Below are 18925 nucleotides of genomic sequence, written 5' to 3' on the forward strand. Positions count from 1 at the left end.
ACGAAACCTTATTTCCAATTCCAAAACAATTAAAAAACTTAAAAATTAACGATAAACATAATGAAATTGATATTAATAAAAACACTGACATAGACGATTATAGTATAGATAGTTTATTCAATGAAAAAAAAGTAGCAGTCATGAGTGACCATAATATTCATCACAAATTCGCAAGTAAAAATTCAGTAACTGTTGAAAAGCAAAAAAATAATGACAATACGATACAAAAATGTATAACGACGTGTAATCCGACCTCGCTTCCGGCAGCATTCGAACCAGGTCAAAGACTTGAGGTAGTAGGCAAAATTGAAAACATAGAACATAATTTTGTAATAGACACAGGGGCCACTGCGTCTATAATTAATGCTGACAATTTACCAGTAGGAATCACTCCAAAGGCAATCGATTGCGTAAAGCTAATTACGGCAAACGGTTCCGATTTAGAACTACTTGGTATTATTAATACAGTTGTTGTGTTCGAAAATATTAAATTCCCTATTAAATGCATGGTAGTTAGGAACTTAGTTGGACCTAGTTTAATAGGTACAGACTTTTTAGAATTATATCAAGCCAAAATAAATTTTGTTAATAAACAGATAGTTTTAACAGGTGATAAAGGTTTAGTTGTTTTAAAATTCGATCAAAAACGTAGAACGTCAGATAATATTAAATTGAAAATTGAAAAAATAGTTGATGAAACTACATTAAATAAGGATACAGATAATGACAACAAAATTGAAAAAATAAGAAATTTAATATTAATTCAGCCAACGTTACGTGAAATTGTTAGATGTAGTAGTAACAGGGCCGTCTTAAGCTTTGCAGGGGCCTATGGCTACCTGGAGCTAAAGGGGCCCTTTTAGTAGGCCTACAAAAGTTGAATAAAAATATCAAAAGTTTATTTAATATGATTTATTTAATATTAATTAAAAACTATGTACATTTCACTGAATAAAAAAAAACAATGAAACTTATATTTTATTTTTATGTGTTTATTATTATTATTTATGTTTGTATGTTTATTGTTTATGTGTATCGTTAAGTAAGCAACGGCTTTTTTCGAGATTTCTGATGTGCAAAATCTTCAATTATATCTTCGAAGTCTAGTTTTTGAAGGAGATCACTTTCTATGCACATTATTGACAAATTGGTTAACCGTTCTTGCAACATAGTTGTTCGTAATTCGTTTTTTATTCTTTTTAGTTGTGAAAATGAGCGCTCCCCACTGCAATTGGTGATCATGAGGCAAAGGAAAATCCTTGTGGCAACTTCCACGTTTGGGAATGTTTCTGCTAATTTGTCTGCTTTTATTAAAGAATGTATGTCTAAGATACTTAAGTCCATGGATTCATTTTTGAAGGTTTTCAAGTATTCCCTTAAATGAAAACATTCTGAATTTAACTCATTAGTGTTTATGTCTTCACAATAGAAATCTGCCAATTCTTTGCATTTTTTTTTCAAATGATTAGGTTCAATTGTTCGTAACTGAGTAAAAAAACTAAAACGTTCATTAATTTCTTTGTACGATTCCGATCGTTGTATTAAATGTGTATTTAGCGTGTCGATTATGGGAAGGAACGTTTCTACATAAAATTTTTCTTTACCACTCAACTGCACAGTCTCTGATGGATTTTCCAAAAAATTAATACGTGTGAGTAGTATATATATACCATTCCTGGCGCAGTCCATATTATATCAATAAAAGATCACAAAGAAAACAATGTGTAAAAAGATCAGAAAATCTAAATGCAATAATAATTAAAATATTTTCCGCAAAACTTAATTATTAAAAATAAAAATCTAGATGCAATATCAATTAAAATATTTTTCACAAAACTTATGATATTAATAATTAAAATCTAAATGAAAAAATGTATTAAAAACTTATATATTTAACACTCACCCAAATGGGGCACACGTTATTATTATATATTTTTCTAATCTTTTTGATTTTGATTTCTAATTAGTGTATTGAGATGGTCTACAAAATCATTTCTGTCTATTTTTGTTTTATAATGTCCCCAAGCTAATGTATCAATACCATTTTCTAAAATAAATCTTTTATCATCATAAACACTTAAAGCTTTTTTGTTTTGTTCTACAGTAAAAATATCATGTTTCTTAGTTCTAAATAAATTTTGTTTAACATATTTTGATTTTTTTGTTAGTAAACAATTTTCAAAATCATTAAAACATATTTTATTTTCCACAACATTTTTTTTAACACCTTTAGCTTTTTTAATTTCTTTTTCAGAATCTAAGATTCGATGTGAATATAATTTGGATCTTAAACCTATAAATTCAGTCATAATTTTTCCATTTAATTCATCTTTAAACTTGCCTAAGACTTTTTTGTTAACTAAAGGTAAACCATAAATATTATCTTTTGGATAATCTGAAGTGTCAAAATGATCTAACATAATTTTCATATCTTGATAAAAATCATTAGTTTTTATTTCTAATATAAGTGAATCTGTATCTGTATATAACAATCTAACTCTATTTCCATATTTTTGTTTAATTATATTATAATAAAAATCATACATTAACATTTTAGATAAATCTAAAATACACATTCCTACATATATTGGTTGATTGAAAGTTATTTCACATCTTTTCATATGTACTGCAGCTAAATTTTCAGTAAAAATTGTTCTTCGATCAAAATTTGGTTTTGCAATTAATTTTTCTACTTGGAGTGCATTAGAACATAATCTTATATCAACATGATTTCGAACATTCATCATAGTACGTCCATAAACACTATTATTCATTAATTTGAAAAATTCTTTTTCAAAATCATTCTTAGCTTCTGATCTAAGATTAGTATTAAAATCAATATAAACTTTTAACCAAGGAGATTGACTAAATTCTAAAACTCTGTGAATTTTCTCTATTTTTAAACCTAATTTAATATATAATTTTAGTGTTTCATAATGTATTATATATTTTTTCTTATCATACAAAGTTGTTAATAATTTTGGGAGTTGTTTGTCATCAAAATGTCTTTCCGGTGCTAAAGGGAAATCTGAATGTAGATCATGAAGTTCTTCAGGATAAGTTAAATCGACTTCTAAAATATAACCTTTAGATGATTTGTCAGAAATATTCATTACATCAAAATCATTTAGATTATCAACCCATTTGAAATCTCCAGTAGGTAAATATTTACTCATTGCCCAACCGTAAAGATTATTTGCATCCAAGTATTCTAAAAATATTGATTCCTCTTTTTTTTTAAATTTATCTCCCATATATTTATTATTTGCTTTTGAATATCTTTGACTACATTGAGATAAACCACCTCTGATTCCATTTTCAAACAACAATATTTGATCTATATCTGTTAATAAATCTAATTTTACGTTTGTCATTCTTAACATACAATCCCATGCAAATCCTGGTGTTGTAAAATACCACATAGGATCTAATTTATAATTTTTTAAAGAAATATCTCTAAAATTTTCTATTATGTCTGTTAATAATAAAACATCGATCTTGTTATATAAACTAGTGAATTCACGCATATTTTGTATATTAAACACTTTCCAAATTTTCTGTGAGTTTTCATATTCCTCTTTAGTTATATTTTTATCAATGAGAGAACTATAAAATTTTTCAATAGGAGGTAAACATGTTTCATTAAATTTTTCTTCACAATCCATATACTCATAGGGATAAGCTAACTTTCTAGTAACTAAATCTAAATGTTCTTCAGGAAAATATTTACTAAGTTCTTTAAATTTATTTTTTAAATTTAATTTCGAATCATTTCTTAAATTATTTGTTAACTTGTCTAAAGAACTGGGTAAAAATTTGAATGAATCTATAAATCTTAATTCTGTAGATATTTTTATGTCTTTGCCATTCCTAGTTACTACACGTGGTATAATTTTTGAAAAAGAAATATATTTTTCCTCATTATTTGCGAGCATTTTTATTTGTTCATTATCGTTCCCAAATTCTTTTATAAATAGATGGGCATCATAACCTGAAAGATTATGAAAAACAATTGGAATAAAACGTGGATTTCGGTAGTTAAGATTACAGATAGAATGTGCTGCTCCTCTATATTCTCCAGTTAAGTGGTCATGATCCCGAACTTTTCTCATATTTTTATTTTTATTTTCTATTTCGTTTTTAAGTTTATCTTCATACAATTTAAATTTTTTAACATCATCAGTATTTTTATAATATTCAATAGTGTTTTTATATATTTTAAATTTTTTCTCTAACATTGGAGGTATTTCACTTAAATATCTTTCACAAATATGACATTTATTAGATTTATTATAATAATTATTTAATTGTTCTTCATTCAATGATTTCATAGGAACTATTTTATCATATATTTCAGAAATACTTATTTCTTCATTTTTCATACATTCATAAAATACTTGAGCTACGTTTGGACCAGAATATGTTACAGGAGGTTTATAATCACCATTACTATATTTAATATAATAACAAAAATTATTGGGTATATGTTTCTGATAACAATTAGTAAAAGACTCTGTATCATTTGGTTGACAAGTATATATTGGTTTAAGAGTACATTCATAGTCAGCAAAAACCACAAAAGGTACTCTTAAGGAATTATTATATTTTTCAAATACTAAAGTTTTATTATAGGGTTTTGGTAGAACTATTTTAGCAGCTTTATTATTAGCACAATAATGTTTATGTTCATTTAACTTATTTTCTGTATCAAAACTATTTAAACACATTTTACATATTTTTCTTTTATGACCATCTTTTGTCATTTGACTTCCACAAAGTTTCCATAAATCCTTAATCCAACAATAATGACCTTTATTCTCATTATCCTCTCTTAAATACATCAAATCTATATGATTTGTTTTTTCATTTATAGTTACTTCTAATGGTACAATTATATGCTTATTTTTATTTTTTTCTTCTAGGTAGTAAATATTAACAGATAAATTGTTAATTAATTTAACAAATTTTGGAACATCTTTGGTACTTACTGGAAATTCTATTTTAGATTTTTTAATTACATCATCATATTCATTTTCCCATTTTTTATATTTTGTAACTCTTTGTCCATCTTTTTTAGCAGGATGTAAAGCTGAGAGTATTGCCCAAATAAAACATTTATCATCTTCATTTTTAACATTTATAATAGCATGTTTATCTCCAATGTTTTTAGGTAATTCAATATATGAAGAACCCTTAAAAGGAACATATTTATTTATATTTATTCCCAAACTTAAAATTTGATGAAGTCTCCATTGAGAATTTTTTATTATAAAATCTTCTTCTTCTTTTACAATTTTAATTTTTTCATTTGTATAATAAACATTTAAGTCAGAATTTGTAGTTAAAATTTTATTTGTTGTTTTAAAATTTTTTTCCTCATATTCCATATTTTCTTTATTAGTACCTCTCTTATATATAGCAAGAAACATAATATTAACTTTTAAATTTTGATTCTTTAATAAATGTTTAAGTTGTCCTATTACTGGTTTATCTAAACGATTTAAAAATGTTTGTATATCTTTAATACCCATATTATTTTTAATAATATAAGTTTTTAATCTACTTTGAAATGCTGTTTCTTCATTTTTTAAAACAGGTCTAATCGTGTTGTTATTTTCAAACATTTTTGCATTAAAATTGAAAACTTTATGTGGTTTGGGTATTCTCTCTTGTATTGGTCTTATACCATTATTTTGATGACGAATAGACTGCAAATGTTTAGACCAACTGTTGTATTTAACAGTTATCTTACAAATATCACAAGTTTTATCTGCAGGTCTTTGTATGCTCTCTTGTCTTGTTCTTACATTTGTTGTTGTTGTACCTCTGTATGTTCGTCTAAATCGAGGTATAATTGTTTGATCTGGATCATTGTTTTGATGTTGAATAGATTTCAAATGTCTAGACCAATTTTTGTAACTAACTGTTAAGTTACATTTTTCACAAGTTTTGTTAACCATTTTATTATTGTTAACATTTCCTTTAACTAAAGATTCAATTTTTTTATTTTCCATTCTTTATTATAGATAATATTATTATTTTTTTACATTCAATTTTTTAATAAAAATAATTTTTATTAAAAATAATATTTAAATAATATTAAGATCCCATACTAAATTCACACATTTTAATATTTCCTAAATTTTGAACAATCTTAATATCGTCTAGATAATAGTGATTATAATCATCTGTTGCAATAATTTGATCATTGGCTATATGACAAAGTTCTAACCAAGTTGGTGAATGTAATAGTTTAGAAACATAAGGCTTTCCATTTCCAAAACCATCATCTCCTTGATTAATAATGAAAATATTTCCATCAATTGGAATTTTATTTAGATTATATTTAATACTCTCAGAATATTCATAGTATTCAAAAGCACAAAATTTCACATAACATTTATTATTTTTTTTTTGTATACTTTTTTTTATTTCATTTCGCATTACTTTCAAAAAATTAAAATTTTTTAGTCTATATTGATTAATTGGTACACCATTATATTTTGTATTAACTCTACAAGGTAAAATTGTTTGATCTATATCATTTTTTTGATGTCGAATAGATTTCAAATGAGCAGACCAACTTTTGGAACCAATTGTTAAATTACATTTATCACAAGTTTTAGCAGGATATATTTTTTTATTTAATACATCCATTTTATTATTGATATCAATTTCTTTAACTAAAGATTCAATTTTATTTAATCCTTCCATTCTTTATTATAGAAAATATTATTTTTTTTTTTACATTCAATTTTTTAATAAAATAATTTCTATTAAAAAATATCATTTAAAATTTTGTTTTTTGTAACTCTTGGTTATAAAAACTCCCTATAATCTCTTCATTGTTTAAATCTATAATTTTATAAGTAATAGGATTTGTGTATAAAATTTCATTAACTATAAATATTTCTTTTGTCCAATTATTACTATATTTATTACCAAATGTTTTTTTAGAAGCTGTTATTCTTACTCTATCACCTACACTAAATTTAATTTTTGGTTTAGGTTTGTTTTTTGTAGAAAATAATTTATGAAAAACATCATCTTCGTTAGATTTATTTACTTCACAAGGTCTCATACCAATAGATCGATGTATGTCTTTGAAATTATATTCATATATTAAACTTTTTAAAATTTTAATCCATTTTTTAGAATTTGTAACTTCAAAATGTAATCTCATTTTACTGTTTAATGTTCTGTTAAATCTTTCAATAATTGACGATTTTTCTTCATTTTGGGTGTGATACATTTTAATTCCATATTCTTGCAAAACTTTTTTAAAATGTTTATTTTCAAATTCCAAACCTTTATCTGCGTGGAGTAATTTTGGTGCTTGATGATTTTGTGATATAGCTTGTTTTATTATTTTTTGAAATGTTTCTGAAACATTAATTCCATCTTTCTTTTTGAGTTCTAAAGCCCAAGAAAATTTTGAAAACGTATCTATAACAGTTATTATATAAGAATAACCCTCATTTTCATCAGAATAATTTCTCATTATAACTAAATCAGCAGCCCATAAATCATCAATACCTTTAGTAATTATTCTTCGTTTAGGAAATTTTTTTCTAACTGGTTTATGAAGTTCTTTAGCTAATATCATTTTATCTGGGTCATTTAATTTTTTATTGGAAATATTATGTCCAATTGTAGGATTTTTTATAAATTTACTTTTATTTGTGTTACATTTAAAACATATTGATGAAATTCTCCATCTACCATTAACTGTTTGAATTTTATTTGCATTAATATTTTTTGTTTGAATTTTACATTTAAGACAATATATAGTTTCGTTCATTTTTTATATTTATATTGAAAAAAATTTTTTAAATAGAAATTTTTTAAAAAAATTATTGAAAATAAAAAAAAATTATATTTTCTAATATAAATAAGAAATGGAAATGGAAAACTTTAAAGATGCTTTAAATAAAATGAACAATGGATATACATTTATAAAATTTAATGATTTGGAACAAGGAAAACCATACAAAGTAAATAAGTTCATAATGATTGATACAAAGTTTGGAAAAAGAATAAGTGTTGTATTAAACGATGAATATATGTTAAATTTACCAGAAAGATATACAAATGAATTTACAGAAAACAAAATAACACGGTATAATACATGTTCGGAAACAAAATTGAATCTTATTTATAATTGTGAAAAAATTTTAAAGAATGGGAAAACAAGACATGATTTTGATTTTAAATAAAAAAATAAATTTACTTTTATAAATGGTATTTATAAAAGTTAAAAAGGGTTGTATTCATTTAAACAAACCTATTCACAATAATGATAGTGATCATTTTTTAGGTCTCTATTCATTAGTTTTGAAAGGCAACAATTTTATTAATATTGAATCAGAGTGTTGTATAACAATTAAACAGAATATAATACATATAAAAACAGGTAGATATAGTATTGAACAATTGAACAAAGAAATAGAACCACTTATTATATCATTTTCTGATGAAACTAATAGAATTACAATCAAATCTCCTTGTTATTATAAATTAGATGAAAAATTAAAAAAATATTTAGGTTTTAATGGTAATATAGATTTTTCAATGACAAGTGAGAAAAAAATGTACTTTCCTATTGATGGTGAATATTACATAAATATTGAAAAAGAATGTGAATTTAGATTAGGTCGAAATGGTCAAATCCCACTAGGTACAATATTTATTGGTATTTATTCAATAGGTGAAATTGAAAATTTATTTAATTCATTCGGAACTAAATTTGTGGAAAATTTTCCTAAAATAAATCTTGAAATAAATAAAAATTTATTAAAAATAACTGCTTCAATTGGTCTGTGGTTTGATGAATATTTATCAAATTGTTTAGGCTTTAATTTTATAAAAAAATTAATCCCTATTAATAAAACATGGCCTAAAGGGAAAGAAATTGTATTAGGTGTTGTGTATACAGCACCAGATATTGCTTATACAGTAATAGGAATAAAAACTCCACAATTTTACACTCAAGGTTTCTTAAAAGAAATAAATGGTATTATTTCTAATGAAAATAGTAAAACATTATTAAAAGGAAATTATTCAATTGAGCATTTAAATATCTTATTCAATTCGATTATGAAGTTGGAAAATAATGGTGATTACATTAAAATAACAACAAAAGATTATTTTTCATTTGATAAAGATTTAAATTTAAGTTTAGGATTGAATGATACAATACATACACATTATGGAGAAAATTCATCATTAAATAATAACAACAAAATATTAGAAGTACATTGTAATATAATTGAAGAATCTATTACACATCATATTGATGAGCTATCTCATTATGATGAAGTTTTATTTTTATTTCAATATAATTCTAATAGTGCTTTGATTAAACCTCATAAAATGATATATAGACCAGTGAGTAAAAATCGGTTTCAAAAAATAGAAATTTATATTTTAGATTTGAAAGGTAATATTGTTAATTTTGATGAAGAATTTATTGGTGTTCTTGATCTAATCAAAAAATAAATATGAAAAGTTTTTTTTCAAGATAAAATATCTTGAAAAAATAAAGTATGGAACGATCTTTTTTATAAAACTTCCTCAACTATTCCTCTTTCAATATCAAACGTATACACTGCACTAGAAATTAAACAAACATAACAAATTGTGTTCTCAGGTAAATTTTTACTGAAATCTACGTTTAAAATTAGTGTACAGTTGGTGATCGCAATTTGACTTTGGTGTCTACTCATGTTAACAACAAAAAATGGTCTCTTTTTAAACATTTGTTTATCTAAATACATTAATGGATTTTCTTCATGTGATTTATAATAGGTTTTTTTATAACTCATATGATCTTCATATGCTTGACAAATTTTCAAATCATTAAAATCAAGATTTTGCAATTCATTAGGATATTTTTTTCCATTAACTTTAAAAGAATAATTTACAACATTACAATCATCAAAAAAAGCAGCATTACTATCTTGATTGTCTAGTTTATTTTTTTGAAAATAAACAACACCAAAAAATGGATGTTTATTATTTCGATAATTAGATGATAAATCGTATCTTATATTTTTTCCAGTAAGATTTCTGATTTCAATACATTGCCATTTTTTAAAATCTAAAATAAACGGTTTCTTAATTAATTCATCAACTATTTGAATTTTTGTTATTTCATCATATTCTATATTTTGCATTTGAACTTTTAATTCTAAAATATTAACTTTACCACGTTTTGCTTTAACATTTTTTGACTCTGCTGTAGCTTCAGTGTTTGTTTCTAGAATCAATGCATCATCATCAGTATTTCTTGTAAAAATTATTTCAAATCTAGCATTGTAAATTTGTTTTATATCTTTCATTGACCCTAAACCTAAGTGTGATAAAGGAATGATGAGCTCAACACTTCCTCCTCCTTCAGATGTAGATTGAAATCCTGAATTTTGTGTAGGACCATTTCCATCAACAGCATAACTCATATAACCTTTTACTGTACTTAGTCTTCCAGTATTCTCACTTTCATCTATAATTTTATTGTAATTTTTTGAAACAAAAATGCTCCACCATTATCAGATAACATAACATTAGATTTTGCTGGATATTTAGTACCATCTTCTTGTACATATTCAAGTAATAAATAAAGTTTTGAATTTTTAACATTCAGAAATTTATCTTTACCATCTACTATAACTATTGTATTTCGGTTTGGTTTATTTAATTCTGTTGTGATTTGAGGTATATAACTTTCATATTGGCTATTTATTATATAATTATCATATTTATTTAAAATATTTTCCATTTTCTTATTTATATTACCAAATATATATTTTTTTTTAAATAAATGGATAAAGTAAAAGTAAAATATTTTATTGAAGATGAAAATAAAAAAAAATCTTTATTTGAATTACCTTCACGTGTTTTAATTATAGGACCATCTGGTTGTGGTAAAACAACCTTGTTGTATAATCTGATTATAAATTATTGGATTCCTTATTTAAATCTATATATTTTTACAAAAAATATTGATCAACCAATCTATAAATATATTAAAAAAATATTTGATGATATACCTTCTATAAACACACATTTTTCTAATAATGAAATAATATCTGTAGATGATTGTGAAGAAAATAGTTTAGTGATTTTTGATGATTTTCTAAAAGAAAAACAAGACATGATAATTGAATATTTTATAAGATCAAGATCAAAGAATATTAGTGTTATTTATTTAACACAAAGTTATACTTCAGTAGATATAAAAACAATAAGAAATAATTTGAATGTTTTAATTGTTTTTAATCAATCAAATTATTATATTGAAAAAATATGGTCCGATTTGATTAGTGAAGATGTACCTTTAGAAAAATTTAAAGAAATTAATAGAACTTATTGTAAAAAATATGATAAAAAAAGTAAAACAAAATCATATGGTTTCATAACAATAGACTTGATAAAAAATTTAATCTATGACAGTGAAGGTAATACGATTTTATATATCGATGAATGATTATGTTTTATTTTTATTTTGTATAATAAATGGATATTAAACAAATTCAAAAAGAATTAAAAAAAAAAATTAAAAAAAATGTTACATTTGAAGATCAAAAACAAAACAATTCCAAGGTAGGAAATAATTTAAAAAACACATCAGATGTAAAGATTCAGACAATAATTAATACTAAAAAAAAATTACAAAATAGATTTAAAGATAAATTTTTTAAACCTAATGAAAAAGAGACTGTTATTATAAAAAAAGATGATGAAGATGAAGATAATATTAAAAAAGAAAAAAAACAACATAAATCTACAGATGTAAATAAAATAATTAATATTCAAAAAAATTTACAGGATAGATTTAGAAATACAGTTGTAAAACAAAAACATGTAATTGAAGAACAACAAAAAAAGTTTGGACCAATAATAAACGCATTAACAAATGTTAATACAACAATGAATGCAGTTAAAGATGTTGCTATTAAAACTGAAGGAGACATTCAAAAATTAAATAAACCCTATTATTATCAACCTAGAAATCCAGAATTAAAAAGATTAACAAGTTCAGAAGAGACTTTTGGAACTCCAAAATATTCTAGTCAAAAATCAACAAGTAATTCTCCATTACCTAAAAATGTTATAAACTTAGGTGCTATTTCGACAAGATATTTACCAACTGTAAAAGATACTAATTCTTTTGGAATATATTATAATAAAGAAGATGATATTCATATGATTGGAAAAGATAAAATAAATTTTGAAAATGATAATATAATTTTAAATGGAAAAACATATACAGGAACTCTAGGTTTGTGGAGATTATTAACTCATGTAGATACTACCAATCCGAAATTTTATACAGATGATGATTTTAATATTTATAAAAATATATTAATTGAAACTAATTCTATATATCAAAACAATGATCCTTCAACGAAAAGAGCTAAATCAAGTCGTGGTGAAAAATATAATGATATGATTAAAAACATTTGGAGAGAAATGAATGGAATTAAAACGAATGAAAATGATGAAGAAACTACGGATAATAAAAAGAAAGAAACTACTGATAATAAAAAAAATAATAAAAAAATTAATAAAAAGAAAGAAAATAATGATGATAATGAAATTATGGAAAAGAAAGAAAATAATGAAATATTAGCTGAAGATAATCAAATAGGGGAGGGTTTAAAGAAATACACAGAAAATCGTATTGAATATCGTTATATTAGTAATGTAAACCAAGTTATAGATAATTTACAGTTTATTTCTGCAGAGGAAAGAGCTGGAAATAATAATTTTAAAAACGAAAAACTTGGTATTCTTCATTTGTTTAAAATAATTATGGAAAACCATATTGATACTCCTGAAGGTATTGAATATTTACTAAAATATGTAACTTGTTTACCAAATGATGTGAAAAATATATCAAAAGAAAAAATAATTAAACGTATACATTATATATCAATTGAAGAAAGTACAGGAAATAATATTTACCATGATGAAAAACTTGATATTCTTAATATTTGTATTAGAGAAATGGAAAAATTAATTGATATACCTATTATTGGTGCAGATTATTTATCATCATATGTTTCATGTTTACCAAAGAAAATTATTACAGGTTCAGGAATTGTTAATTTTCTTTTGAATTGTTCAAGTTTACCTCAAATACATTGGCCTGGTTATAATTATTTAGGACCGGGAACAAAGTTAGAAAAAAATAAAAAACCTATGAACAAATTAGATGAAGCTGCGAGAGAACATGATTATTTTTATAAAGATAATAAAGATACTAAAACAAGACATATTGCTGATAAAATTTTAGAACAAAAAGCAATGGAAAGATTTTATGATCCTCATAGTTCTATAGGTGAAAAAACTGCAGCCATTTTTACAGCAAATGTAATGAATGTTAAAAGACGATTTGGAATGAATTTAATTTAATTTATTTTTTTGTATTATAAAATGAATCTAAATTTAAATAAAAAACAATTTAATAAAATATTGGAAGCTCATAAAAATAATAAAGATGTATCAATTCTAATTGAAAATAATCAAATTGATAGTGGAAAACATAAATTTATTCTTGAGCCAGAACAAATAAGAAAATTAAAAAACGCTAAAAAAAATAATACCAGATCAAGATTAGAACTTAAACATATTCAAATTAAAAAAGGTGGATTTTTACCAATAGCTATTGCTGTGATTGAAGGCGTAAGTGCTTTGGCTGCAGGTGCAAGTGCAGTTTATACAGCAATAACTGATGCTAAACATAAAAAAAAATTGGAAGAAGAAACAATTCGACATAATAAAGAGATGGAAAAAATTAGATCACAAGGTTCTGGTTTGAAAAAAAAAAAAAAAATATTGAAAAAAAAATTAAAAAAATGAATAAATTTGAAATAAAAACATTTAGAAATAATATTGAAAATTTTGAAGGTATTTATACACGGTTTTGGATTAAAGAAAATAATATAAAAATTGACCCATTGAGTAATATAGATATAAATTACTTTGGAAATAAAATAAAAAATTATAGAGGATGTTTTATGTTAAATGAATTACCTACAACACCATGGGAAAATGAATGTGGAGTATTTAATTTAAATGATTCTACTCAAAATGGTTCTCATTGGGTTGCATGGAAAAAAATAAACAATACATTTAAAATATATTTTGACCCATTTGGTCATATAGTTGGTGAGCCACCAAAAGAATTTTTAAAATATTTGGGTAAAGATAATCTTTTTTGTACTGTTTCCCAATTTCAATACTATAATGATCCACCTATATGTGGTCATTTATGTTTAGAATTTATTGAAAATTATAAAAAATTTATTTAAATATCATAATTTTTTTTAATAGAAATATTTCTATTAAAAAATAACAAGTTAACGAGTCGTTTTTTTTACGTTAACGAGTCGTTTTTTTACGTTTACGAGTCGTTTTTTTTACGTTAACGAGTCGTTTTTTTACGTTAACGAGTCGTTGATGTACTCATATGTATGTTTTAATAATTCGATGTTAAAAAAATATATTTATATTATAATGAAATTAAACTTTCACTAAACAAACTACGTAAATTAATACAAGAGGAATTACATGATTCGAATAATAATAATTAAAGTGTAATGACCTAGTTTTAATAATAATATGTAACTCGACTGATTATTTTTTAACATCCTGTTGTGGAATGTTATCAGCTGACTACTATACAATGTGAAGTATACAGTGTGATGTATACAGTGTGAAGTATACAGCGTGGTATAATTATACTAGTTTAATTTTATTTAAATAGTGTTACATAGTATACATTACATGCCTAAGCATTGTGGCGCGGTGGGTTAAGGCGTGTGTTTTGAGACTGAACATATTAGGTTCGAATCTGACTGCAGCAGATTTGTTCCTACTGTGTTTGTTCTCGTAGTAGGATTTGAAATTAGGTGGGGGGGGCATTATAAAGCCGGCAATTGTAGCGCTTCGGGCGATTGGTGATTTACATGCGAATGTAGGTTGTCACGTGGTGCGGCCTACGTTGTCACCTTGATTTGTATCTACCTCAGTCTTGTTCCAAGGCTGACGTATATAATGTCCACCTCTGACTTTAAATTCTACAAATAAATACCTGTCTAACCCACCACGTCACAGTGCTTAGGTAAAAAAAATATCTCTGTTGTACAGACAACCAGTTAAAAAAATAAAAAATAAAAAATAAAAAAAAAAGTGAGAGGTGGCCACCATTCTGGATGTCTGTACAACACAGATATTTTGCAAATTTTTTGCATTTTTTTATTAATAATGAGTTCGTATAATTATACAAAGTTAAATATTACAAGTCCTATATTTCATTTAATATTTGATATTATCATGTCGGATCAACACAGATGTGTTTTATATGCTTATCTACACTACATATTAAAAGTTTACCCCCCGCTTCATATTTTTCATTTAAGTATAACTCCGTTGCTATTTATGTTAGAATCTTCATTTTTACATTAAACATTTTTGATTTTAATTCTTTATAAGTCCCCCTCCTAGTATCATAGTGTAAAATTGTTTTCAAAGATTTTTGGATTTTAATAACACGTGCCCAATTCGGGTGAGTGTTAAATATCATATTTTTTTTAATAAAACAATTCTATTAAAAATTAAATTAATTAAATTATTATATTCTAAGCATTTTGTGATCGGAATCTGTACCTCCCATACCAAGACAACATATTTTAATATTTCCTAAATCTTGAACAACACAAATATCATGAAGATATTTGAAAAAATAAGTACCAGTTGTATTTATTAAATCATTAGCAATTTTACAAATTTCAAGCCATGTTGGTGATTCTAGTATTTTAGAAGCATAAGGTTTTCCATTTCCAGAAATATTGTGTCCATGATCGACAATTAAAATATTTCCTTTAATTGGAATTTTATTTAGATTATATTTCATAATTTTAATATTTTTATTTTTATTAGTATTATAGTATTCAAATTTACAAAACTTAACAAAGATTTCATTATTTAATATTGAGTTTTCTATTTCGTTTTGCATTTCATTTTTTTGTAATTTATTAAAATCATTGATAGTTGTTTCCATTATTTTATTATTTATTATATTTTTAATTTTTAAATTAATTTTTTCAATTTCTTTTTAATACATTTTGCAATTAAATATGCTATTTCGATTTTTATTTTTGATAGAACAATTCTATTAAAAAAATATTTTAATTATTATTGCATTTCGATTTTGAAAAAAATATTTTGGGGTGATTTTGCAAAAAATATTTTAATTATTATTGCATTTAGATTTTCTTAAAAATATTTTGGGGGATCATGGTATTTCAATTTTTAATTATTAATATCATAAGTTTTGCGAAAAATATTTTAATTATTATTGCATTTCGATTTTTATTTTTAATAATTAAGTTTTGCGGAAAATATTTTAATTATTATTGCATTTCATAAGTTTTGCGAAAAATATTTTAATTATTATTGCATTTAGATTTTCTGATCTTTTTACACATTGTTTTCTTTGTGATCTTTTATTGATATAATATTGACTGCGCCAGGAATGGTATATATATACTACTCGTGTGCTTCGAATTCTTATTCTTTGAAATTTATCTTTATAGTCAGAATTTGGATTAATTTCTTTGGCGGCCGATTCATACTGATCAAAATTATTGCGTGCATTACTAATATACTCGCTAAGTGATGCAAACAGTTTTGTTGCAACGTCCATTGTTATAGTATTATTCTGTAAACTTAAGCTTGTTTTATTTATAGCTCCCAGAAGGTCATTCCATGTCTCAGTTAGGATAACGGTCTTCAATTTTTCCATTTTTTTGCCAAGACTTTGTGCCTCGTTTTTCGTTTCTGCTGATTGATCGGTGTTTTTAGCAATTAATAATAAAGCTTCAAAAATATGATTATAACCATTGTGCAAAGCATTAATAGCATCAGCTCGTGCCGACCATCTGGTTTCAGATAAGTTTTTCAGAACTTTTTGTCCGCCTAAACATCCTTTTAATATCTTCCATCGATTGGTTGAACTTGAAAAAAAATTGAACAATTTCTGGACTAATTGAAAGTATGATACTGCTTCTGAAACACATCCAACCGCTTGGACCCCTACCAGGTTCAATGAATGTGCTGCACACGGGACGAAAATTGCAAATTTACATTGCTCTTTAATTCTTGCCTGTAGCCCAGAATACTTTCCTGCCATATTTGCTGCGTTGTCGTAACTCTGCCCACGACAATTTTTTATTGGAATTTTATGGTCTTCCAAAAAGTTTAAAACCGTATCTGCTATATATTGCGCTTTATGCTCTTCGATAGGCAAAAATTGCAAAAATCTCTCAATAGGCTTTCCGTCTTTAACAAACCGTACAATAAAAGTGAGTTGGTCCACATGAGATAGATCTGGAGTGGAATCGACGCTTATTGAATAGTATTTTGCTGCTTTTATTTCACTAATAATTGTTGTTAACACTTTTTCCCCCATTATATTAATAAATTCGTTGCAAATATTTGCAGACAAATATGATGTACTTCCTTTTCCACGACTTCCGTAGTTTTGTATATGATCAGCTAGAAAAGGGTCAAATTCGCTTATTAATTCTAAGCATCCCAAATAATTACCGTTATTTTGAGATCCCAACATTTCATTATCACCACGAAATCCAAGTCCCCTTGAAGCCAAAAACTTTACCACAGCAACAATCCTTTTGAGTACATTCTTCCAATAATTGATTTCAGCATTGTATTGAGAAATCAATCCATTATCCACTCGAGCAATAGTTTTGCTTCTTGAGACATACTTCATCATTGATTGCTTGTGTAGTGAACTATTCTCATGCTCCATTAAAAAGTTACTAATATGTTTCCAATCTTTGTATCCATTAGAAGAACTCAAACTGTTGCCTATAGTAATAGTATAATTAAAAATACGACAGCAATAACAATATACAGATTTCTTCAACGGCGAATATATGAGCCAACTTCTTTCTACACACTCTCCATTCGTCAATTTGCGGGTGAAAACATTTCTAGTCAAGCTTCTAGTTTTTGTTTTACCACTTACATCTGAAAAACTTGTAAAAGTTTCGGAGAAGTCACTATTTTTATTCTGGAAAAACTCTGGTCCTTTGAGTATCCAAATATCGCGTTTTTCTTCAGTTAAAATATCATCACAGTAAGTACCAGGGTCGTGAGATATATTTTCTATAATATGTGTATTTGTAGTAAAATTTGGAGTTGATGAACTCAAAACACTAGTTGTATCATTAAAAGTGGGTCCAATTTCTGGACTTTCAAATTTAGAGGTACCTTGATATAACGAGGTCGAAAACTCATTCTGCCTGTTAGTTTCCTCGAGTGTAAAAAATGAAGTAAGCTTAGGCAATTTGTTAATTTTTTCTTTTTGGATCGCAAGTCTTTTTCTTTTGTCTGAACCACTCAAATATGTCCTTTTTGACATAATTAAATGAGACTACAACTCTATTACAGACACTAATAAAATGTTATATTTTATATTTTTATTATAGTTAAATAAACTAAACGAAACGGACAAACGGCGCACTTATACTAACAGTCAGTTTTATTGTGTAATGTGTATTTACTGAAAACGTTCAAAATAAAATTCCTATTCAATTCACTGCTTTGACATAATTAAGATAAGATAAATAATCTAGTACATAAACATAATGCGGGCAGGTGGAAACTGATATAGATTATTGGCACTGCAGTAATTGATTTATATATTATATAAAACTTGTTGTAGTTTCTTGCATTTGTGTGGGTAACCCCTCCCGCTCCCGATCGAAACATACTCCGCGAGTCGTTGCCGATAACCGTCGTAATCGTATAGGATCGGTAACGGCGAAAACATTACAATTTAAAATTGTAATTTCGATTTGGCCGGGGGCCCCATTTGGATGGGGGCCCTGGGCAC

The 18925-nt window shown here is 25.3% G+C and overlaps 1 protein-coding gene across 1 annotated transcript; it reads right to left on the bottom strand.

The window, feature by feature from the left end:
* Positions 1-1038: 1038 nt before the first annotated feature.
* Positions 1039-18451, bottom strand: LOC132932848 (zinc finger MYM-type protein 1-like). The gene is made up of 3 exons (XM_060999201.1): positions 16567-18451; positions 10352-10501; positions 1039-1622 (listed from the first exon to the last, which is right to left on the bottom strand). Exons 1-3 carry the CDS (start codon positions 18449-18451, stop codon positions 1039-1041), a joined length of 2619 nt encoding a protein of 872 aa, XP_060855184.1.
* Between the last annotated feature and the right edge of the window lie 474 nt (positions 18452-18925).

The sequence above is a fragment of the Metopolophium dirhodum genome, chromosome 1, assembly GCF_019925205.1.
Source record: "Metopolophium dirhodum isolate CAU chromosome 1, ASM1992520v1, whole genome shotgun sequence".
In the NCBI taxonomy this organism is placed as follows: domain Eukaryota; kingdom Metazoa; phylum Arthropoda; class Insecta; order Hemiptera; family Aphididae; genus Metopolophium; species Metopolophium dirhodum.

Excerpts from the sequence above, each read along its gene's own strand:
- LOC132932848 (XM_060999201.1), bottom strand. The coding sequence starts at position 18,451 with ATGTCAAAAAGGACATATTTGAGTGGTTCAGACAAAAGAAAAAGACTT. Across the intron at positions 10,502-16,566 it reads TCAAAGAATAAGAATTCGAA|ATGAAAGTGAGAATACTGGA; the intron begins GCACACGAGTAG and ends ATAAAATTATAG. Across the intron at positions 1,623-10,351 it reads CATTCCTTTATCACACTTAG|AGACTGTGCAGTTGAGTGGT; the intron begins GTTTAGGGTCAA and ends AAAATCCATCAG.